This window comes from Choloepus didactylus, chromosome 20 (genome assembly GCF_015220235.1).
Source record: "Choloepus didactylus isolate mChoDid1 chromosome 20, mChoDid1.pri, whole genome shotgun sequence".
Classification (NCBI taxonomy): domain Eukaryota; kingdom Metazoa; phylum Chordata; class Mammalia; order Pilosa; family Megalonychidae; genus Choloepus; species Choloepus didactylus.
The window spans coordinates 62124987-62151273 of NC_051326.1; the positions used below are offsets into that span (position 1 = coordinate 62124987).

General features: G+C 38.8%; 1 protein-coding gene across 1 annotated transcript; it reads left to right on the forward strand.

Annotated features, from left to right (window-relative positions):
- Nucleotides 1-620: 620 nt before the first annotated feature.
- On the forward strand, nt 621-3387 carry LOC119516581 (exosome complex exonuclease RRP44-like). The gene has a single exon (XM_037812930.1). The coding sequence runs from the start codon at nt 855-857 to the stop codon at nt 3243-3245; it is 2391 nt and encodes a 796-aa protein (XP_037668858.1). The 5' UTR covers nt 621-854; the 3' UTR covers nt 3246-3387.
- Nucleotides 3388-26287: the final 22900 nt, after the last annotated feature.

The following is a 26287-nucleotide window of genomic DNA, read 5'->3' on the forward strand; positions in this document are numbered from 1 at the left end:
ATATAACACAAATGAAGTACAAGTCTCCTTAAACACACTTTCCCCTGTCCCACAACCCTCTGCTCCAATGCCCTTTTAGTTTCTTCTTTTCCATGGAAATAAATAAGGGATGTTACAGGCCTGCACAATTATGTTGTCTGCATCTATTCTGGAAAGTTTGTCAGACTCACAGTGATTTCTTTTGTTCACTTAGTAGTTAATTTTTAATGCAATTTTACTGAGATATAATCACATAATGTACAATCATGCAAAGTGTACAATCAGTTGTTTACAGCATCATCAAGGAGCTGTGCTTTCATCACCACAAACTGAAGATTTTCATTACTCCAAAAAATAAAATGGAAATTAAAATAAAAAAGAATATCCAAAACATCCCATTCCCCTCCCCCCATATTGTTCATTTACTTTTTAATACAGTTCAATGGAGATATATTCACACACCCTACAGTCATCCACAGTGTGCAGTTATTCACAACACCATCATACAGTTGTGAGTTCTTCACCAGAATCAATTTTTGAACCTTTTCCTTACTCCAAATTAAAAATAAAAGCGGCCGCACTACTTGCTGCCTGACACCAACGTGCTGCTGCACCAGATTGATGTCCTTGAGGACCCTGCCATCAGGAATGTAATTGTGCTACAGACAGTTCTCCAAGAAGTGAGAAATAGGAGTGCTCCAGTATATAAACGAATCCGAGATGTGACTAATAACCAGGAGAAGCATTTTTATACCTTCACTAATGAGCACCATAGAGAAACATATGTAGAACAAGAACAGGGAGAAAATTCTAATGACAGGAATGATAGAGCCATCCGAGTAGCGGCAAAATGGTATAATGAACATTTGAATAAAATGTCAGCAGAGAATCAGCTGCAAGTTATTTTCATAACAAATGACAGGAAAAACAAAGACAAAGCCATAGAAGAAGGGATACCAGCTTTCACTTGTGAAGAATATGTAAAGAGCCTAACTGCTAACCCTGAACTTGTAGATCGTCTTGCTTGTTTGTCTGAAGAAGGGAATGAAATAGAAAGTGGAAAAATAATATTTTCAGAGCATATTCCTTTAAGTAAGCTACAACAAGGCATAAAATCTGGTACATACCTTCAGGGAACATTTAGAGCCAGTAGGGAAAATTACTTAGAAGCTACAGTATGGATTCATGGAGACAATGAAGAAAATAAAGAGATAATTGTACAAGGACTTAAAAATTTAAACCGAGCTATCCATGAAGATATTGTGGCTGTGGAACTTTTCCCCAAGAGTCAGTGGGTAGCACCGTCTTCTGTGGTTTTGCATGATGAAGGTCAAAATGAAGACGATGTGGAGGAAGAAGAAGAGAAAGAATGCATTCTGAAGACTGTTGTAAATGAAAAAATGTTAAAGCCTACTGGTAGAGTTGTAGGAATAATAAAAAGGAATTGGCGACCATATTGTGGCATGCTTTCTAAGTCGGATATTAAGGAGTCAAGAAGACATCTCTTTACACCTGCTGATAAGAGAATTCCTCGAATTCGGATAGAAACCAGGCAGGCTTCCACATTAGAAGGACGAAGAATTATTGTTGCTATTGATGGTTGGCCCAGAAATTCCAGATACCCAAATGGACACTTTGTAAAAAATTTAGGTGATGTTGGAGATAAAGAGACTGAAACAGAAGTTTTGCTGCTTGAACACGATGTTCCCTATCAGCCTTTTTCACAAGCTGTTCTTAGTTTTCTGCCTAAGATGCCCTGGAGCATTACTGAACAGGACATGAAAAACCGAGAAGACTTGAGGCGTCTGTGTATTTGTAGTGTTGACCCACCAGGGTGTACTGATATAGATGATGCTCTACATTGTAGAGAACTTGGAAATGGAAATTTGGAGGTTGGTGTTCATATTGCTGATGTTAGCCATTTCATTAGGCCAGGAAATGCTTTAGATCAAGAATCAGCCAGAAGAGGAACAACTGTGTATCTTTGTGAAAAGAGGATTGACATGGTTCCAGAGTTGCTTAGCTCTAACTTGTGTTCCTTAAGATGTGATGTGGACAGGCTGGCATTTTCATGTATTTGGGAAATGAATCACAATGCTGAAATCTTAAAAACAAGGTTTACAAAAAGTGCCATTAATTCAAAGGCTTCTCTTACATATGCTGAAGCTCAGATGAGAATTGATTCCGCAACCATGAATGATGATATTACTACTAGTCTCCGTGGACTAAATAAACTAGCTAAAATTTTGAAAAAACGAAGAATTGAAAAAGGGGCCTTGACTCTTTCTTCCCCAGAAGTTCGATTTCACATGGACAGTGAAACTCATGATCCCATAGATCTGCAAACCAAGGAACTTAGAGAAACAAATTCCATGGTGGAAGAATTTATGTTACTTGCTAATATCTCTGTTGCAAAAAAAATTCATGGAGAATTTTCGGAACATGCCCTGCTTCGGAAACATCCTGCTCCTCCCCCATCAAATTATGAAATTCTTGTTAAGGCAGCCAAGTCCAAGAATTTGGAAATTAAGACTGATACAGCAAAGTCTCTGGCTGACTCTTTGGACCAGGCTGAATCTCCTGCTTTCCCATATCTAAATACTCTGTTAAGAATATTAGCCACTCGCTGTATGATGCAAGCTGTTTACTTCTGCTCTGGAATGGATAATGATTTTCATCACTATGGTTTAGCATCACCAATATACACACATTTTACTTCACCCATCAGAAGATATGCAGACATCATTGTTCATAGGTTGTTGGCAGTGGCTATTGGAGCAGACTGTACTTATCCAGAGTTGACGGACAAACACAAGCTTGCAGATTTATGTAAAAATCTCAATTTCCGGCACAAAATGGCTCAATATGCCCAACGTGCGTCAGTGGCATTTCATACCCAGTTATTTTTCAAAAGCAAAGGAATAATAAGTGAAGAAGCCTATATTCTTTTCGTAAGAAAGAATGCTATTGTGGTATTAATCCCAAAGTATGGTTTAGAAGGTACAGTCTTTTTTGAAGAAAAGGACAAACCAAAGCCCCGGCTTACTTATGATGACGAGATGCCTTCACTTAAAATAGAAGATACAGTCTTCCATATATTTGATAAAGTTAAAGTGAAAATCATGTTAGACTCATCTAATCTTCAGCATCAGAAAATCCGAATGTCCCTGGTAGAACCACAGATACCAGGAGTAAGCATTCCTGCTGATATTTCAAACATGGATATTAACGAGCCACAAAAAAAGAAGAAGAAGCTTGGAAAATAATGGTGTACAACAAGAAACTTAAAAGATTGGTTTCCATTTTTTTAAAAAACTTGAGAACACTTCTAAGCCTAAGAAGTGTGTGATACAGTTTGTTACTTTTAAGTACATTTTAATAATTTTTAAAATTTGCATTTTTATTGAAAAAAAAAAAAATAAAAGCAAAACAGAACACATAAATCTTCCATCCCCTCCATTCCACCCTATTCCTCATCTACTTTTTTCTCCATTTTTCCACTCATCTGTCCATATACTGGATAAAGTGAGTGCGAGCCACAAGGTTTTCACAGTCACACAGTCACACTATGCAATCTATATAGTTATACAATCATCTTCAAGAATCAAGGTCACTGGGCTGCAGTTTTATAGCTTCAGATATTTCCCTCTAGCCATTCCAACACACTAAAGACTAAAAGGTGATATCTATATAGCACATAGGAATGCCCTCCAGAGTGACCTCTTGACTCCATTTGAAATCTGTCAGCGACTGGAACCCTACTTTGCTTCATCTCTCTTCCCTCTTTTGGTCAAGAAGATTCTCTCAATCCCACAGCACTGGGTCCAGGCTCATCTCCAGGAGTCACTTCCCTCATTGGCAGGGAGATTCACACCCCTGTGAGTCACATCCCACATAGGGAGAAGCTAATGAGTTCAGTTGTCCAGGAAGGGATTAGAGAATTACAGGTTGTTTTTTGTAGATAACAAGAGTGATAGCATCTTAAGAAGATCAGGAAAGAGGTAAGATACAGATTAACATTTTTTATATTCATTTTATTGAGATATATTCACATACCATGCAGTCATACAAAACAAATCGTACATTTGATTGTTCACAGGACCATTACATAGTTGTGCATTCATCACCAAAATCAATCCCTGACACCTTCATTACTGAAGTGGGCTCCCTCCCCTTAATCTGTAACAAGAGAGTCCCCTTCTCCCTCAACCGGTAATGACTGCAAAGGAAACATTAAAGCCCTGAGAGGAAGGGAGTGAAACTGTGCCGTTTTAGGGAGTGAGACTTGCGGATGTCTGCATTAGCCAAGCGTAACCGTTCCGATAATTAACTATTGCACCAGCCTTGAGAAAATTTCTCGAGGTTGCTAAAGATCTTAAGCACCCATTAATTAACCGCCAACTCTGCTTTTGTCAAAGTAGCTTGCTTGCATTTTCAGGATGTGATTTCTGCCTATGTCAGTCTCAAGCACTCTCCGGTCCCTGCTGCTGCTCACTGAACTCCCTGCGCCCAGTGACAGGCAGTAGCCGCCAGCTAGCTGACTAGTAAAGGCTCTTTAAATTCTGTTCAGCTGCCTCGTACCTTAACTCGCGGGCACCGTAACAATTGCCGCACACACAAAAATAACAAGAATAATAATTAAAGTGAAAAAGAGCAATTAAAGTAAGAAAGAACACTGGGTGCCTTTGTTTGTTTTTTTCTCCCCCCATTTTTCTACTCATCCATCCATAAACTAGACAAAGGGGAGTGTGGTCCTTATGGCTTTCCCAGTAGATTAACATTTGATGTAGGAGGTCTGGTTTCTGTACATGCAAAGTTCAGCTGCACATTCCTTCTAGGGAATAAAGATGGTAGATTAAACATTACCTGACATAGGTCACACAGGCTGTTGAGTGCAAAGTTTCACAGGCCCCAGATTGGACCAGTGGACCCTATGATTTACCCCCACACAGCAGCTTGCATTGTCCATAGGACAGACATTGTATCCATAATCCACAGCAACAATACACTAAACAACATAGCACTAATATTCCAGTACAAAGGGATAATAGGTCTATTAATAGATGATGCCATGGCCTAGTTAGTGAGTTCCACCATTTAGAAAAAGGATCATCAGATAACTGATTACTACTTTATATATGATTTTGCATGTGATTTAGGGCTTGTGTTACATTTTCTGAATTGTCAGGTATACATATAACACTGAGTGTTAATTAGAGCACAGGCTCTGCCCTGAGCAGTGGTTCAAATATTTTGTAAGCCTATTTTTTTAAGTTGTGAGGTTTCATTATTAAGCAATAATATTGCTAGTTTTTATCACTTTTTAACTTTGACCACAGAAATAAATTTCCCTTTCCACAAACTTTCTGCAACTTTCTGTAATCATTCAAGTTTTGTCCCACATTTTCTCCTCCTTCTTTTTCATTTCAAAATAACAAGCTATTCAGAACACAGCTACTTTCCTTTTCCCTTATGCCCTCTACACTCAAGTCACAAAACAATCCTGGAAACTGTTCTTAAGCTAACGTCTGTTACCATTAAAATTAAAGTTGTTAGAATAACACTAAATACTTAAAATATTTTAGTTAATGCATTACTGAAACAAGATAACAGCACATGTAGGTATTAAACTGGTTGGCTGAGTGGTTAAAAATATATAAGCTGAGTTTTATTGGCAGATAGAAGAATTTTAGGTGAGAGGCTTTTTATGTTTTATACTTCAGGGTCCACTAGAGAGGGAGGGAAAGGGAAAGAAGGGGGTTGGTAGGGGCTGTTGAAGAGGTTGTATTGGCTAAAGATAAAAGGAAGTTGCCTGGTGCTGTTTGAGGAGAAGGAATGGGTATTCAGGCTTTTAGTACAGCTAGGATGTCTCTCTCTAGGATTGGTGTGGGCAGCACGGGAGGATAAGGAATGAGTGGATGAATACATGGTTGCCAGGTGAACAGTGTAGGAGTGGAGTAACTAAAGGCTGTGAAACTGCTATTAACCCTGATCATTGAGACTGCAGATTTGTTCAGCCCTTTTTAAGGATAGCAGAGTAAGTGGCTCCTGTGTTTATAAGCAATGAAATTGCTTACCTGCTACTGAGAGTTACCTGAGCTTCTGTGTGAGTGATCATCATGGGGCTTTGTGCAGTCCCCGGGGACTTTCAGTCCTCTGCTGCTAGTCCCAGTAGCTCCAGGAGGTCAAAGCCAGGAGTCTTAGTCTAAAAGTGGGTAACTGACATTCTCATGCTTTAGGGGCCTGCAGGCAGTCGGATTTCCAATGACCCTACTGCCTGCAAAACAGGCATGTCTCCAGGGGGGTTGGGGATTTAGGCATTTCCTGACCCAGTGCCTGGGCTATCTGCATTTAAAACAAGCTGTACTCCAAAAGAACTGTATGACTTTTCCAATTTATAAAGACAGAAATCAGGGGAATAAGTGTGGGAATGAATATTAAAAGTGTGGGATAATGATGGAAGGAATATAAAGTTGGATCAGGCTGAGTTTAATGATATAAACTCACTAAGCAGAGATTCTGCATTAAATGTTGTAGCTTAAGGGGTTAGAAAGGGCATTAAGAGTTTGTTTGGGTGGTTGGCTGAATCATGGATCAAAGAGTGGCCAACATTACCTGAGGTCAAAATGCCAGAATTGCACTGCTATAATGTAGAGGAAGGGATTCAATGGCTTAGAGAGATTGGAAACTTAGAGTGGATTTATTATGGAAGACCTGCTCACACAACCCTGGAATGTCCAGAAGACACAACTTTTACCAGGACTGTGAGGAATAAATTTGTAAGACTAGCTCCATCATCCCTGAATTGTTCTGTAGTTGCCCTTCTCTGTAGATCAGATATTACTGTGGGAACTGCTGTTACTGAGCTGGAATCCTTAAACACAATGGGGATAATCAGATTTTGAGTCAGCAGAAGCCACATGGCAGCAGTTAATCACCAAAGACAAGGTAGTCATGGCTACTATAATGGAAAACAGGCTCAAAGCAGCAGTCAAAATAATCTGATTCATGGAGACTTATGGCATTGGCTAGTACATCATGGACTACATAGAAGTAAAATAGATGAGCAGTCTACTAAATTCTTGTTTGATCTGTGTAAACAGAAGAATTCTAGGTCAAGTAAACAAAAGTCTACACTGAATTACAAAAACAGAGAGTAATAGCCCCTTAATTAATTCCCAGACTTGAGACAGTTAACAGACCCAGAGCCCCTTGAATGAGGGGCAGGCTAGGTACTCTTGGGGAAGGGCCCTGTTACAGTGCCAAAAATTTAGTGTTAATATTACTCCCAGCCTTCCCCAGGGGGACCTACAGCCTTTTACCAGGGTAAGTATGCACTGGGGCAAAAGGAAATGATCAGATATTTGGGGGATTATTAGACACTGGTTCCAAAGTGATGTTAATTCCAGGAGAACCAAATCATCTCTCTTGTCCACCAGTCAGAGTTGGGGCTTATGGAAGACAGGTTATCAATAGAGTGTTAGCTCAGGTTCATCTCACAGTGGGCCGTGGACCCATTCTGTGGTTATTTCCGCAGTGCTGGAATGCATAATTAGAATAGACATACTCAGCAACTGGCAGAATTCCCACATTGGTCCCTGACTCATGGAGTGAGGGCTATTATGGTGGGAAAGGCCAAGTGGAAGCTGCTAGAACTGCCTCTGCCTAGTAAAATAGTAAACCAGAAGCAATGCCAGACTCCTAGAAGGATTGCAGAGATTAATGCCACTCTTAAGGACTTGAAAGGTGCAAGGGTGGTGATTCCCACCATATCCCCATTCAACTCTATTTGGCCTGTGCAGAAAACAGATGGGTCTTGGAGGATTACAGTGGATTATAATAAGTTTAACCAGTTGATGACTCCAATTACAGCTGCTGTTCCAGATGTGGTATTATTGCTTGAGCAAATCAACACATCACCTGGCACCTGGTATGTAGTTATTGATCTGGCAAATGATTTTTCTCAATAGCTGTTAGTAAGGACCACCAGAAACAGTTTGCATTCAGCTGGCAAAGCCAGCAGTTTACATTCACTGTTCTACCTCAGGTGTATATCAACTTTCCAGCCCTATGTCATAATATTGTCTGCAGGGATCTTGATCATTCACCCTCCAACAAGACATCACACTGGTCCATTATGTTAATGGTATCATGTTGATTGGACCTAGTGAGTAAGAAGTAGCAACTACTGTAGATTTGTTGGTAAGCTATTTGCATGTCAGAGGATGGAATATAAATCAAGAAAAATACAGGGGCTGTCTACCTCAGTAAAATTTCTAAGTGTCCAGTGGTGTGGGGCATGTGTTAATATCTCTTTTAAGGTGAAGGATAAGCTGTTGTATCTGGCCCCTCCTACAACTAAAAAAAAGAGGCACAATGTCTAATTGGACTCTGGGTTTTATAGACAACATATTCCTCATTTGGGTGTGCTACACTGGGCCTTTTACTGAGTGACCAGAAAAGCTTCTAGTTTTGAGTGGGGGCTGGAACAAGATGAGGCTCAGGTTGCTGTGCAAGCTGCTCTGCCACTTGGGGCATATGATCCAGCTGACCCAATGGTGCTGGAAGTGTCAGTGGCAAATAGAGATGCTGTTTGGAGCCTTTGGCAGGCTCCCATAGGAGAATTACAACACAGGCCCTTAGAATTTTGGAGTAAATTCTTACCATCCATGGCAGATAACAACTCTCCATTTGATAAACAGCTTTTGGCCTGCAACTGGGCCTTATTAGAGACAGAATGCTTAACCATGGGCTGTCAAGTTACCATCAGACCTGAGTTACCTATCATGAGCTGGGTGTTGTCTTACCCACCAAGTCATAAAGTTTGGTGTGCATAGCAGCACTCCATCATAAAATGGAGATGGCATATATGAGATAGTGGTCAAGCAGGTCCTGAAGGCACAAGAAAGTTACATGAGGAAGTGGCCCAAATGCTCATGGCCCCCAGTCCTTCTACCTGACCTCATCTTTCTCAACCCACAGCTATGGTATCTTGGGGAGTTCCTTACAATCAGGGACTGAGGAAGAGAAAACTCAGGCTTGGTTTACAGCTGGTTCTGCATGATATGCAAGTACCACCCAAAAGTAAAGAGCTGCAGTACAGCAGCCCCTTTCTGGGATGACACTGAAGGAAAATGGTGAGGGGAAATCCTCCCAGTGGGCAGAACTTTGAGCAGTGCACCTGGTTGCCCATTTTGCTTGAAATGAGAACTGGTCATAGGTGCATTTGTATACTGATCCATGGGTTGTTACTAATGGTTTGACTGGATGGCAAGGGACTTGGAAGGAACATGATTGGAAAATTGGTTATAAGGAAGTCTGGGGAAGAGGTATGTGGATAGACCTTTCTGAGTGGATAAATATCAAAAATCATGAAATTATTTGTGTCCCATATGAATGCTTTCCAGAGGGTGATTTCAGCAGAGGAAGATTTTAATAATCAAGTGGATAAGATGACCTGTTTGGTGGATACCAGTCAGCCTGTTTCCCCAGTCACTTCTGTCATTGCCCAATGGGCTCATGAACAAAGTGGTCATGGTGGTAGGGATGGAGGTTTTGCATGGGCTCAGCAACATAGACTTCCACTCACCAAGGCTGGCTGAGCTGCAGTCACTTCTGCGTGCCCAATCTTCCAGCAGCAGAGACCCACACACAGTCCCTGATATGGCACCATTGCCCGAGGTGATCAGCCTGTGACCTTGTGGCAGGTTGATTACATTGGGCCACTTCCCTCATGAAATGGGCAGCAATTTGTTCTCACACTGAAATAGACACTTACTCCAGATATGGGTTTGCCTTCCCTGTACACAATGCTTCTGCCAAAACTACCAACCATGGACTTACAGAATGCCTTATCCACCATCATGGTATTCCACACAGCATGGCTTCTGACCAAGGCACCCACTTCAAAGCAAAGGAAGTGAGGGAATGGACACATGCTCATGGAATTGTCTGGTCTTACCATGTTCCCCATCATCCACAGGCAGCTGGGTTGATAGAACAGTGGAATGGCCTGTTGAAGACTCAATTATGGTGCCCACTAGATGGCAATACCTTGCAGGGCTGGGGCAGTTTTCTCCAGGAGTCTGTCTATGTTCTGAGTCAGCATCCACACTATGGTTCTGTTTCTCCCATAGCCAGGATTCATGGGTCCAGGAATAAAGGGTTGGAAACAGGAGTGGCACCTCTCACTATCACTTCTAGTGATCCTCTAGGAAATTTTTGCTTCCTGTCCCTGCAAGCTTAAGCTCTGCTGGTCTACAAGTCTTTGTTCCCCAAGGAGGTGTGCTTCTACCAGGAAACACAACAATAATTCCATTTAACTGGAAGTTAATACAGCCACCTGGCCACTTTGGGCTTCTTATTCCTCTGAATCAACAGGAAAGGAAGGGGACTACTGCACTGGCTAGGGTGATTGATCCCAACTATCAAGGGGAAATAGCACTGCAACTACACAATGGAGGTAAAGAAGAGTTTTTCTAGAATACAGATCCCCTAGGGCATCTCTTAGTATTACCATGCCCTGAGATTAAAGTCACTGGAAAACTGCAACAACCCAATCCATGCAGGACTATGAATGGCCAATAAACTTCAGGAATGGAAGTTTGGGTCACACCACCAGGCAAAGAACAACCACCAGCTGAAGTGTTTGCTGACAGTAAAGGGAAAATGGAATGGGTAGTGGAAGAAGGTAGTGATAAATATGAAGTACAACCACATAAGCAGTTAGAGAAATGAGGATTATGATGGCATGAATATTTCCTCCTTGTTTTGTTATGAGTATGTATGTATTTGTCTGTAAAGCAAATATCTTTGTTTTCTTCTCTATCTTATCCCCTTATCATATGACATAAGCTGTATTGTTCATTTTGCAGTATTTAAGTTAGAAGAAATCAAGTTCTAGAGTTAATGTCACCCAAGGAGTTTCACCCTATTGTGGAGTGATTTAATGTGTTTCCAGCTGTATGCAGGACAGCTGAGTATTGTTAGGTGAAATATATGTCTGTTACTCTCTACTTAGAGATAAAGTATGGTTTAAGGTGATGTGTTGTTCTAGTTTGCTAATGCTGCTGGAATGCAAAACACCAGAGATGGATTGGCTTTTATAAAAAGGGGTTTATTTGGTTACACAGTTACAATATTAAGGCTATAAGTGTCCATCAGCAAACGATTTCTTCACTGGAGAAAGGCCATTGGCATCTGGAAAACCTCTGTTAGCTGGGAAGGCACATGGCTGGCATCTGCGTGCTCCCAGGTTCTGTTTCAAAATGGTGTTCTCCAAAATGTCTGCATCAGCTTCCAATGGCCATCTTCAAAATGTGTCTCAGCTCCAGCTAACTATGAGCTCCTTCTGTCTGAGCTTATATAGTGCTCCAGTAAATTAATCAAGGCCCACATTGAATGCCTCCATGGAAGCTATCCAGAGTCACCTACAGTTGGGTGGGTCACATCTCCAGGGACACTGAACCAATAGGTTCCAACCCAATCTACACTAATACTTCTGCCCCCACAAGAATGCATTAAAAATATGGCTTTTTCTGGGAGACATAATATATACAAACTGGCACAAGTGTATAACAGCCAAGTTGACAAGGGGTGGACTGTGATGGTTAGGTTCATGTGTCAACTTGGCAGGTGATAGTACCCAGACGTCTGGTCAAGCAAGCACTGGCCTAACCATTACTACAAGGACATTTGCGGCTGGTTAAAAACCAGAAGGCTGGCTGGTTTATTCAATCATTAGTTGATTGGTTGCAGCTGTGACTGATTACATCAATGAAGGGCATGTCTTCCACAATGAGAGAATTCAATCAGCTGGATTTAATCCAATCAGTTGAAGACTTAAGTGAGAAAGATAGAGGACCTTCTTCTTCTTCAGATATCCAACAAAGCATTTCCTGAGTTCATCAAAAACCTTCATCTGAGTTGTCAGTTCCCTGCCTGCCCTATGGGATTTGGACTCATGCATCCTGCCCTACATAATTTGGACCTGTGCATCCCCACAGTTGCATGAGACAATTTTATAAAATCTTATATTTATAGATAGCTCTTGTTGATTTTGTTTTCCTAGAGAACCCTAACTAATACAGTCCTATAGAGCAACTAGTAAATAGCCAGGAATAACTACTAAAGAGTCTGGAATAACTATTTGGTGGATATTCATGACTGGACATATATCATGCACCAGTTTGGAATGGGTGTAATGGCCAAGATCTCAGCATAAGAATTGTAAGGAAAGCCCCCAAACTGAGGAGTTGTGTTGCCCCTCCCCAACTGCCAGCATGTCAGGCTGAGTTGGAATACTGCTGTGTGAGACAAGGAAGCTGTCTCTACTAGTAATAAGGGAAGATATCTCAACCAAGCTCCAATTGTGGTTTTCATTAACAAATTTGGATGAGTGAATACAAGCTAAGAGCACAAATAAACCTGGAGCAAGCAGGAAAGAAACCCTGAGGTCTCTCCTGGCAGAGAGGAGGTGGGGCTGAGGGAAAAAATAACAAAATAAATAAAAACAGAGGCTTTTGGAATCAGTTGAGCTCAGAACACTGGAAAAATGCTGCAGCTCAAGAAAAGGGGCTTACACTTCAAATGAGACACAGAACTTGAAAAAGCTAGTTAAAGTTGTTCAAACTAATTTTCTATATACAATGAGCTCAATGAAAATGTGGCAAAAGAGATGAAAGATATAAAGAAGACACTGGGTGACCATAAAGAATTCCTAAGTTTGAAAAAACAAATGACAGAACTTATGTGAATGAAAGCCATATTACAAGGATGAAAAACACTATAGAGACCTACAACAGCAAATCTGAAGGAGCAGAAGAAAGGATTCATGAACTAGGGGACAGAATATCTGAAATCCCACACACAAAAGAACAGTTAGGGAATAGAATGGAAAAATGAGCAGTGGCTCAGGGAAATGAATTAAAACAGATGCACACTAATATAGCTGTCATGGGTGTCCCAGAAGGAGAAGATAAGGGAAAAGGGGCAGAAAGAATAATGGAGAAAATAATCACTGAAAAGTTCCCATTTCTTATGAAAGACATAAAACTACAGATCCAAGAAGCACAGTGTACCCCAAACAGAATAGATCTGAATAGATGTCCCACAAGACACTTAATAATCAGATTATCAAATGTAAAAGACAAAAAGAGAATTCTACAAGTAGTAAGAGAAAAGCAACCCATTACATGCAAGGGAAGCTCAGTAAGACTATATGTAGATTTCTCAGTAGAAACCATAGAGGTGAGAAGGGAGTGGTATATATTTAAGATACTGAAAGAGAAAAACTGCCAACTAAGACTGGCAAAATTGTCCTTCAAAAATTATGGATATTTTAAAATATTTTCAGACAAACAGACACTGAGAGGGTTTGTGAACAAAAACTACTAAAGGGAGCACTACAGACAGATAGGAAAAGACAGTTGAGAGAGGTTTGAAGAAGAGTATAGAAATGAAGACTATCAGTAAGGGTAAAAAGAGAGAGAGAGAAAAAATAAAAATAAAATAAGACATGGCATTTGAATCCAAAAGAAAAAAATGGTAGAGAGTAGATAGTAGAGATTTGTTGAGCCAAATTAGCCAGAAACAAAAGGACAAATACTCTGTGGTCTCACAGTGTGAACTAACATTAATGAGCAAAACTGGAGAGTTAAATTTGAGAACACATGTTATCAGGGGATAGAAAAAAGTTAGAGATTGATGCTGAGGGAGTACAGAACATTCAACAGGATTTATTGTATAGATCCAAAAATGGAATGGTTAGCATAATAGTGTGTGCTGGTAGCACAGTACTGTAGGTGCTCTGATCAAAGAGGAAGGGTAAGGGCATGTATGGTACCAGAAGGAAAGACAGAGGATAAGGCAGGGATTGTGTAATTAGTGAATCCTAGAGTGGTCAATGATGGTGATTAAATATACAAATATAAGAATTTTTTAAATGAAGGAGAAGAAATAAATATTAACATTTCAAGGTGTTGAAAATTGAATGATATGAGGCAAAAATACAATCAATGCAAACTAGGGTCTATAGTTAACAGTAACATTGTAATATGCTTCCTTTAATTTTAGCAAAGGCAACATACCAAAGCTAAATATCTATATGGAGAGGAAATAAGGGAGTGGTATGGGATTTTTTGTGTTGTTGTCTGACCTTTACATTGTATTTTATTTTCTCTTCTTTTATCTTTTAATTCTTCATTTTTTCTCCTCTTCCTCTTTCTTTACAGAAGAAATGGAAATGCCCTTATATATACTGTGCTGGTGAGTGCATAACAATATGATTATTCTGGAAATCATTGATTATTTACTTAGGATGGACGGTGTGTTATGAATAAAACTGTCTAAAAATAGAGGAATATAAGTGCTGGATAAAATGTGGAGGGAGGGATGTACCTAGTCACTGTTGGTGGAGACGTAGAATGATGCAGCCCATCTGGAGTGCAGTGTGGTGGTTCCACAGGAAACTAACTATGGGGTTTCCATATGGTTCTGCAACTCTATTTTTTGGTATAAACTTGGAAGAACTGAGAGCAGAGACACATGCACACTGATGTTCTGGCAGCAGTATTCCCAGTTTACAATGGACTGTGGTGGGCAGTACATTGATAAACCGAATGGTGAACTGCAGTGTATGTACACAGTGGAATACTGAGTGGTGGCAAGAAGGAATGAAGTTGTATGTCATGCAATTTGGTGAATGGAACTTGAGGGCAATTTGTTAAGTGAAATATGCCAGAAACCAAAAGACAATCATTATAATGGCTCACTAATATAGATTAACTGTAATGTGCAAACTCTGGGAATTGAATCTGAGAACACAGGTTATCAAGGGAAGGCTTATTGTAAAGGTTTCTGGATTGTAAGGTCCTACAGCAGTTAATATCTATTCATGATTTGTAACAGTTATTTCTAAATTCTGAGGTGCTGAGCTTTTTGTGTATAACCTGTTTGGTCCCTGGATCTTTGAGTATCTGTGTGATACCCGAGATTCAGAGCCAGAGTTCAGCAACTTTGAATGTCAGCATTACCCCATACAGCAACTGTTAAAGAAGCTGAAAATAGATCAGTCTTCAAGTAGAGATGTGAAAAAATGGACTTTGTTAAGATAAAGTAAATCAGGCTAAAGTATGAAGGATGATACTGACTGTGTTTTAAAACTTCAACTTCCATGTGAGACCAAATGCATAGGTATTTATTTGGTACAAAATCTATATTTTATGTAGCACAATGTATAATTTAACTTGTATGGTCAGTTTACTCCAACAGCATAATTACATGGAACCTGGAGTAGGGAGTGATATCTGATTGGTTTGTCCAGGTTATAGCATGAAGCTCTGATACATCTCAGAGTAATTTTGGCAGAGAATAAAGTACTTGCAAAGCCCCCTTGAGGCACTGCAGAAAAATGTGAAAATTTTAAACTTCCCCAGCTGCAGAATTCCTGATATTTTCACAAGCACTGGGGACTACCAGTTCAGTAGGCCATGCCCTCAGTCTTGAAGTTTGTGCTTATGAAGCTTGTCACTGCATTGTGCCTAAGAGCCACCCCAAAAGAACCTCTTTTGTTGCTCAGATGTAGTTTCTCTCTCTGTAAACCAACTCAGAAGGTGAACTTGCTCCCTTCGCCCTACATGGGACCAAAAGAGGGAAGAGAAATGAAACAAAATATAGTTTCAGTGTTTGAGAGATTTCAAGTAGAGTTGAGAGGTTATTTTATAGGTTATTCATACACATTACATAGATATCCCTTTGTAGTTTTTAGTGTATTGGAATAGCTAGAAGGAAATACCTGTAACTGTTGAATTGCAATCCAGTATCATTGATTCTTGAAGACAATTGTATAACTATATAGCTTATACGGTGTGACCATGTGATTGTGAAAACCTTGTGGCTCACACTCCTGTTATCCAGTGTATAAACAGATGAGTAGAAAAATGGGGACAAAAAGTAAATGAATAATAGGTGGGAGGATGGTATTTGATGTCTTGTTTGTTCTTTTTTACTTTTACTTTTATTTTTATTTTTTATAGTAATGAAAATGTTCAAAAATTGTGGTGATGAATATACAAGTATATGACGATACTGTGAACAACTGATTGCACACTTTGGATGATTGTATGGTATGTGAATATGTATCAATAAAATTTCATTAAAATAATTCCACTGAGTTTTATACTTTTCTGGATAATAATAGAGCAAGTAGTTCATGGATAACTGTAAAATGTTCTGGTATGCATGAGAACTCTTTTTTTCCTTTAAAACTGATTTTACACATACCACTGACACTTGTTTTGATTTTCATTTTTTTCTGTGTTATAACATGACCTATCTTGAGATCCTAAAACTGGAGAAGAATGCAAAGGCTGAGTGAGACTAATGGAGAGGGCAAGCCCTCCTAAACCTGGGAAGAACAGGAATGCCATATAATCATAGGCAAGGGTGGAATCATGCAGAATCATTCCAGATTATACATTGGGAAGCCCAAGTAATACCCACAGCATCAAGTCACAGAACTTGGGGAAGCCCTGGAGGAACCAGGGCCTGTCCATTCCCCTGGGAAATGAGACAATTGTGGCACCGAATAGCCTTCATGGACACAAGAAGGGGGCACAGGACCTCCAGGACTGGCACATCTATACAAAACTCTATTTGAAACCTTACAATGTAGGTACCAATTCACAGCTACAGGAATAAAAGTTTAAAAAAAAAAAAAAACAAAAAAAAACTCTATTTGTATTTCTGAGTGACAATGATGGCTCCAGTAAATGATAGAAACTGAGGGACTGGAAATTAAGGGTTTCAAGATGGGATCAAATATGTACCCTTCTAATGATGAAAAAGGAAAGCCTATGAAATACAGATGTAGTGCAGTAGGAGTTGGGTACAGGCAGCTTATGAGTCCCAACACCCTGAGGATGTTTTGGCAAAAATCTTCTTCCTTGAAACCAACATCTTCCCAGTAAACCTCCTCAATGTTCAGCCCTGAATAAAAAGAGGCCTAGATTGCACTAGGATGGGTTTTCAGTTTGAGTGATTGGGAGGAATTTTGTAGCAGCATTTAAAAGAAAGAGAATATTGTAGTAGTCTATGTGTTACCTAGTGAATTGCACATCATGTACAGCTGCTTCCTTATCTGCAGACATGCACTCAACAGCTATTTCAAGAATAACTGCATTAAATCTCAAAGAAATGTATTAGTTCATTTCTAGAAAGGAAGAGGTAATTGGTTCAAAATAGGAAGCAGGTGATCCCCTGTGTTAGAATTTTTAATACTTTGTGGTTGTGCTCTTCATTCAGTGATTAAAATATTTGAACACATTAAAAATCATTCTTTTGCCTATTTAAAAATAATAAAATATTTTAATATATGTCTGATTTTTTAAACATACAAAGACCTTGCATTCTTACTATATACATATAAAACACTACAGGTCTGTGTAAAGAAGTTATAGGCAAAGTCACCCCCTTTTATATAAATTGTACCTCCTTTCCCAAGGTGCCAACATTAAAAATACATTTTTATCTTTCCATGCATTCCTCTTTACTGGGACACATATATAGTGTTACAGGTACGCATGTAAATCTCTATTTGTTTACATTTCTGGAAATTGGGTCACACTCTACCCCAATTGCTCTGCACATTTTTCCACTTGTCAGCCTACAATTTTTCCCTATAATTCGGTAGATATGGTATTAACACTTTCATTTTGGTTATTCTAATTTTTAATTCATATAATTGTATGATTTACAAAAGTTGGAACAATTACAATACACATCATATTCACTCATTAATATATCTAAAGAAATGAGAACAAATATCATCCATGCTTTTAAGTATCATCTTTACTTTTTTTATTAGAGAAAATATATGTTTACAGAAAACTCATGTACAAAACACAGAGTTGTCATATACCACACTATTATTAATACTTTACATAAGTGTGGTACATGATACATAGAAAGAATGTTTTTTAAAATGTACTAGTAACTATAGTCCATGATTTACATTAGAGTTCACTGTTTGCATTGTATAACCCTGTTTTTTGTTTGTTATGGGTTATTTTAAAAAAATTTTTATTCTGACAACATATATATTCCTAAAATTCACCCTTTAAACCACAATCAAATACATAATTCAGTGCTGTTAATTATAGTCTCAGTGTTGTGCTACCAATAACAATATTCATTAACAAATGTCCATCAGACCAAATAGAAACTCTGTACAATTTAAGCATTGACTCCTCATTCTCTACCTCCACCCTTGGTAACCTATATTCTAGTCTCTGAATCCATGAATTTGCTTATTCTAATTATTTCATATCCATGATTCCATACAATATTTGTCATTTTGTATCTGGATTATTTCACTCAACATGATGTCTTTGAGGTTCATCTATGTTGTCACGTATCAGACTTTCATTCTTTTTACAGCTGAAAAATATTCAATTGTATGTATTCCTACATTTTATTAATCCATCCATTGGTTGGAGAACATATGGTGTGCTTCCATGTTTTGGCATTGTGAAAATGTGGCTCTGAATATCAGTGTGCAAATATCTATTTTGGGTCCTTCTTTCAATTTTCTTGGCTTCATAACTGGAAGTGGGATTAACAGTTCTAATTAATTCTAAAGTTAATATTCTAAGTAACTGCCAAAGTTTCTTCCACAGTGGGTGCACCATGTTACATTGCCTTCAACAATGATTGGGTGCTCCTATTTTCCACATTCTCTTCAACACTTGTAATTTTCCAGTTTTTTAATAGTAGCTACTAATGGGGTGTGATTTGTTTTGATTTCTGTTTCCCTAATAGCTCATGATGTTGAGCATCTTTTCATGTGCTTTTTGGTCATTTGTATGTCTTCTTTGGAGAACAGTCTATTCAAGTCTTTTTCACATGTTTTTAATTGGATTTTTGTCTTTGTTGCTGTTACAGCATTGATCTATATATCTGGTTATGAAACCCTTATTAGATATGTGGTTTCCAATATTGTCTCTCATGGAAGCTTATCTTCTTATTTTTATGACAAAGTTCTTTGATACACAAAAGGATTTTATTTTTTCTTACCCTTATGGGGTCTCATTTATCTTTATATTTTTCTTTGCTTGGGCTTTGGGTGTTAAGTCTAAGAAACCACTCATTAGCACAAGGTCCTGAAGCTGCTTCCCTATGTTTCCTTCCAGGAATTTTATAGTACTGGTTCTTATATTTAAGTCTTTGATCCATAATGAGTTGATTTTTTAATACTGTGTGAATTATGGGTCCACATTCATTCTTTTGCATATAGATGTCCAGTTTTCCCAGCACCAGTTGCTGCAGTTATTATTCTTTTCCAATTAAGTGGACTTGATATCTTGTCAAAAATAAGTTGGCTGGGGTCAGAACTTGCAGGGACTCAGAAATCACAGGAAGAGCTTGGGTTTTATGCAAAATGAAAGTGAAAATAATGAGAGGGTTTTGAGCTGTTTATACATGATTTGTGTTTTACAGAGATAATTAAAGCTGCTCTATGGAGGATGAATTTGGGAGATAAGAATGTACAAGAGGAGCTTATTGGAGGTCTATAGAAGTCTCAGGTCCAAAGTCAAGCAAAGAAATTGTTTTAAAAAGGAGGGAGTGGAATTGGAAGAAGATGACAGCATAAAGAGGAATGGAAGATAGCCAGTACCCCTGGAAAAATGAATAAACAACCAGGAACAACTAGTAAAAAAAATCTGGAATAACTGCTGGAGGGAAAACGGGACTGTCACACAGCAACCTGGACTGGGAGGAATGCCTGAGATCACAGCATAAAATCTGTAAGTAAAACTGCCTATCTGAGCTGAGAGGCCCTCCCCCATAGCAGCCCAAACTGCAAAGCCTTGCTGTGCTAGAGAGCAGCACTCTCTGAACAAGTGAATATACCTCAGCCCATCTCCAACTGAGGTTTTAATTAACAAATGTTGACTGCTCAATACAAGCTATGAATCCCCAGTAAGCAGACAGAGTCTTTTGATGATGACTGAACTTGGAGAGCTGGAGGGCCTCTCTGGGAGGGAGGGAGGGGGAGCCCAGAGGACCAGGTGCTACCTCAGGCTGATGGGTGAAACTGAGAGTGGACATGGACTGGCCCTGATAGGTGAACTTCTGTCCATTTTTGGCTCAGTGGAGAAAGCCTCAGCCATTTTCCATTCACAGTGCTCTGACCCAGACAGGAGTGGAGGTAGCAGAGACAGAGAGACTATCTGAATGCAAGTGATATCTCCCCAGGGGGTGTATCTTCCATAAGAGGAAAGAGATGGTGCCAAGCTCTACTACCACCTTCCATTCAGAACCAGGCCCCAGAGCCTAGGGGAAAACAGCCACAGGACACACCTTACATTGGTCTGGAGGGACAGGCTGACAGGTGCCACCTGCTGGGCAGAAAGGACAGAGGCTTGAGGCCTCAAAGGGTGTATCAATCATCTAAGACACACCCTCAAGGAGATCTGACACTATTTTCTCCTGAAACCTGAGCCCATTCTGGCCTGTGAAAACCTGATTGGGGTAACCAAGGAAAACAGACACCTAGACAACAGAAAACTACAACCTACACTAAGAAAAATGAAGTTATGGCCCATTCAAAGGAATAAACTTACACTTCAGCTGAGAAACAGGAATTGAAACAACTAATGCTAAACCAATTAAAAAGTTTAGGGAAGATATGGTGAAAGAGATGAAGTGTAAAATGAAAACACTGGGCATACATAAGGTAGAAATTGAAAGTTCAAAAAAACAATGGCCAGAATCTATGGAAATGAAAGGCACAAGACAAGAGATGAAAGACACAATGGAGATGTACAACAGTAGATCTCAAGAGGCAGAAGAAAATACTGAGGAACTGGAGAACAAGACACCTGAAAGCCTACACACAAAAGAACAGATAGAGAAAAGAAAGGAAAAATATGAGCAACATATCCAGGAACTGAATGACAACATGAAATGCACAAATATACATGTCATGGGTGTTGCAGAAGGAGAAGAGAAGGGAAAAGGGGCAGAAGCAATAATAGAGGAAATAATCAGTGAAAATTTCCCATCTCTTATGAAAGATATAAAGTTACAGATGTGAGAAGTGCAGCATACCCTAAACAGAATAGATCTGAATAGGCCTATGCCAAGACACTTAATAATCAGATTATCAAACATTAATAATAAAGAGAGAATCTGAAAGCAGCAAGAGAAAAGTGATCCATCACATACAATGGAAGCTTGATAAAACTATGTATGTATTTCACAATAGAAACCATGGAGGCAAGAAGGAAGTGGGGTGATATATTTAAGACACTGAAAGAGAAGAACCACCAACCAAGAATCCTATATCTGGCAAAACTGTCCTTCAAATATGAGGGAGAACTTAAAATATTCTCTGACAGACAATGACAAGGTTTGTGACAAGATACCTGCTCTACAGGAAACACTAAAGGGAGCACTACAGACAGAAAGGAAAAGACAGGAGTGAGAGGTTTGGAACACAATTTTGGGAGATAGTAGCACAGCAATGTAAGTACACTGAACAAAGGTGACTGTGAGTATGGTTAAAAGAGGAAGGTTAGGAGCATGTGGGACACCAGAAGGAAAGAGGAAAGAAGAAGACTGGGACTGTATAACTCAGCGAAACCTAGGGTGCTCAACAATTGTGAAAAAAGGTAAAAATATGTTTTTACATGAGGGAGAACAAATGAATGTCAACATTGCAAGGTGTTAAAAATGGGTGGGATTGGGGAAAAATACAATTAATGCAAACTAGAGAGTATAGTTAACAAACATTTTATTATGCTTCCTTTAATGGAACAAAGGCAATATACCAAAGCTAAATGCATATGGTAGGGAGACACAGGGGAGGGGTATGGGCCTCTTGGCATTAGTGATGTTGTCTGATTCTATTCTACTTTGGTTTAATGCTATCTTTCCTTTTGTCACTTCCTAGCTGTTATTTTTTTTTCCCCTTTCATTTTTTCTTTTGTCTCTCTACTTTCTTTGACTCTTCCTCCTTCTTTGTGGAATAAATGGAGATTTACTTATATAGATCTTGGTGGTAGTGGTGAATACATAAATATGTGAGTATACAGAGAACCACCAATTGTTTACTTAGGATGGAATGTATGGTGTGTGAACAAGACTATCTTAAAAAAAACAGGTTTGATGAAGAAAACTTGAGGGCACTACATTAAGTGAAATGAGACAGACACATAAGGACAAATATTGCACATTCTCACTGACATGAACTAGTTATAATATGTAAACTCATAGACATGAAATATCTTACCAGGATATAGAACAGGGCTAAAGAATGGGGAGTGGTTGCTTATTAAGAGCAGAATGTTTACTAGGGTGAACTTAAATGTGTGTAAGTGGACAGAAGTGATAGTAGCACATTGTAAGAATGAGTAACAGTGCTGAATGATCTGTGAATTTGGTGGAAAGGGTAAGCTCAGAGTCATGTATGTCACCAGAAGGAAAGTTTGGTGTTAAAAGATGGGAATGTATAAAACAGTGAATCTTACAGTGGACAATGTCCATGACTAACTGTACAAATATTAGAAATCTCTCTCATGAACCAGAGCAAATGTATGACACTATAACTAGAAGTTAATAATAGAGGGGCATATAGGAAAATATATACCTATTGCAAACTATATACTACAGTTAGTAGTATTTTAACATTCATTCATCAATATTAACAAATATACTATACCAAAACTATGAATCAATAATGGAGGGGGGGTGGTTAGGGGTATGGAAGGACTTGGGATTCCTTGTCTTTATTTCTTTTCTGGGGTAATGAAAATGTTCTAAAATTTGAAAAAAAATAATTGTGGTGACAGATGCACAGCTCTGTGTATCATGGGCAACTGATTGTGCACTTTTGATCTTTGGATAATTGTATGGTTTGTGAACAATCTCAATAAAAAAATGAAAAAAATAAGTTGGCCATAAATGTGAGGGTTTATTTCTGAACTGTCAATCCAATTCCATTTGTCTATATGTCTGTCCTTGTGTCAGTTACCATGCCGTTTTAATTTCTGAGGCTTTGTTATAAGTTTTAATATCAGGAAGTGTGAATCCCCCAACCTTGCTCTTATTTCTCAAGATGACTTTGACTATTCAGGCCCCTTACCTTCTTTATAAATTTGATGATTGGCTTTTCCATTTCTGCAAAGAAGGCTGTTGGGATTTTGATTGGCATTTTATTGATTCTCTAAGTTAAATTGTGTGAGATTCACATCTTAACAATATTTGGTCTTTCAATCCATTAACAGGGAATGCTTTCTATTAATTTAGTTCTGTTTTTGTTTACTTTAGCAGTGTTTTGTTGTTTTCTGTGTACAAGTCTTTTACATCCTTGGTTAGATTTATTTCTAGATATTTGATTCTTTTAGTTGCTATTGTAAATGGAATTTTCCTCTGGATTTCTTCCTCCAATTGTTCACTATTATTGTATAGAAACACTACTGATTTGGGGATGTTGATCTTTTACCCCTACACTTTTCTGAACTCATTTATTAGCAAAGTAAGCTTTTTATGTGGATTTTTCTGGATTTGCTGTATGTAGGAGCATGTCTACAAATATGAAAATGTTATCTCTTCCCTTACAATTTGGATGAATTTTATTTCTTTCTCTTTCATAATTGCTAGAACTTCCAGAACAATGTTGAATAACAGTGATGACAGTGGACATCCTTGTCTGGTTCCTGATATTAGAGGGAAAGCTTTCTTTATTTCATCATCGAGTATGATGTTTGCTGTGGGCTTCATATAAATGCACTTCACCATACTGAGCAAGTTTCCTTCTATTCCTAGATTTCTCCATGTTTTTATCAAGGAGGGTACAGAATTTTATCAAATGCCTTTTCTGTATCAATTGAGACAATCATCTTTTTTTCTTCATTCTTTTAATGAGATGTATTACCTTAATTTATTTTCTCATACTGATCCACCATTACAATGTGGGATTAATCCCACTTGGTCATGGTGTATAATTAATTTAATGTGCTGCTGGACTTGGTTTGCTAGTATTTTATTAGTGATTTTTGCATCTGTATTTATAAGATATACTCATCTCTAAATTTATTTACTTTTTGACCTTTATCTGCTTTTAGCATGAGAGTGATGTTGGCATCTATACTGAGTTAGGGAGTGTTCCCTTATCTTCAATTTTTTTAATAGTTTGAGCAGGATTGGTGTTATTTCTGGGAATGCTTGTTAAAACTCACCTCTGAATCTATCTAGGCAAGGGATATTTTTCTTGGGATTTTAAAAAAATTACTGACTCAATCTCTTTACAAGTTATTATGTTGCTAAAGTCTTCTATTTCTTCTTAACTTAGTCTAGGTAATCTGTGTGTTTTTAGGAATTTGCCCATTTCATCTAGGTTATCTAATTTTTGATGTAGCACTGTTCATAGTAAACTCTTATAGTCCTTTTTATTTCTGTGGAATAAGTAGTAATGCCCCTCTTTCCATTGCTTATTTTAGATATTTGTGTCATCACTTTTTTTCCTTTGTCAGTCTAGCTAATGATTTTTCAATTTTATTGAGCTTCTCAAGGAAACAACTTTTGGTTTTGTTGAGTATCTCTATTATTTTTATGTTCTCTATTGCATTTATCTCCACTCTAAATTTTATTTCCTCCTTTTTGCTTGCTTCAGTTTTTCTCAAATACCATCCAGTTTTTTGGTAACATGCATTTCCAATTATATATTTAAATTTAAAAGAGGTCAAGTCATTATATGAAAATCAGTAGTATTTCTATATTGTAGCAAAGAAAAATTGGAAAATTAAAGAAAAAAATCAATTTTGAGAGGTGGGGCAAGATGGCAGAGTGGTGAAGTGTAGAATCTCATTACTCCTCTAGGGTGCTGGTAAATAGCCAGGAACTGTATACAGCAGTCATTTCAGAGAGTTCTGTGATTGCCATTCATCACACACCAATGTGGAACAGGTGGAATGGTTGAGATCACACCAAAAAACTATAAGTTTCCCTGGCCATGGGGCTGGTGCCCCTTCCCCCCAGGCATGGCAGATTGTCTAGGAGCTTGTTCTGTGAGGGAAAAAGAAACAATCTGTGCTAGAAGCAAGGAGGGGGCTCAACTGAGCCAAAATTGCAGACTAAATTAAAAAATCTGGACTGCTGAATAAAAGCTCCAAGAACAGATAAACCAGGAGTGGGCATGAAAGAAGCTGGGAAGACTCCATATGGCAGACATGAGTTGGGGTTGACAACAACAAACAAAGACTTTTGGAGTTGGAGGTGTTCAGAATACTGGAAAGGGGCTGGGATCTAAGAAAAAATGGACACATAGAGAAGGGAATCAAATTGGGCTCTGGCTTTCAAACACAGGGAGCTGGTGTCCAGCTCTGAAAATGGATTTTTTTCTTCTCTTCCTCTCTTGCTTTCTGACTCTTTATCATTTTACTTTTAAGTAGCCCAACAGAGCTCCTGCTGCTTCAGCACCGACCTGGGCAAGGGAAGAATTAATTAAAGTTGACTGAGAGTAACTATTCAGGTGAAATAGAAATAAGCCTAAAGGGCTTATCTTTAAATAGTGCATAACTGGGCCAATAAAACTTGGGGGCTGGAGAAAGGCCTTGAAAAGGGTTTCTTTTTCTTTTATTTTAAATTACTATTCTAAGTAGCTCACTGCAGAAAGCCTCTGATACTGTCCATTGGCTGCTTCCAGGCAAGGGCAGAGCTAAGATAGGTCTGAGAGCAAAGCAATGAGTGTAGATGGGGTGACCATTCCCTAAAGGTCATGATTCCCCAAGACAAGGGAGGTGCAGGGCCCAGCTCAAGTGGAAGCCCTCCTTCAGAGGACTCAGATCCCAGGGTCTGGAAAACAGAAACCAGCTTGAGGCAGCCATGCCCCTGGAAGGAACAGGGTCTGCAGAGGATTAAAGGCACATGTGGAAACTCTTTGCACTGGTGGGGAGCCGCAGGATGACAAGCACAACCTGCTAGACAGGATAGGAAAAGCACAGAGTCTAGAGGCTTCACAAGAGGGTTTGACAACCTGCAAGTATAATTTTCAGGGAAACTCCATACCCTCCTCCTGAGCCTTGGGCCTCTCTGGACTGGGAAAATCTGACTGAAGTCAATCATATATGGGGAGACCCTCTCACAAAAAAGGATACATAGAGGCATGGAAAGAACCAGAAAAACAAGAGGTGAAAAATTCTGATCAACTAAACAGAACCTAGGTTATAGTATAGAATAAGTTGAACTGAATACCAAAGGATAAATAACAAAGCCAACCAACAAGAAAGCCCTAGAGTGAAAATGAGCT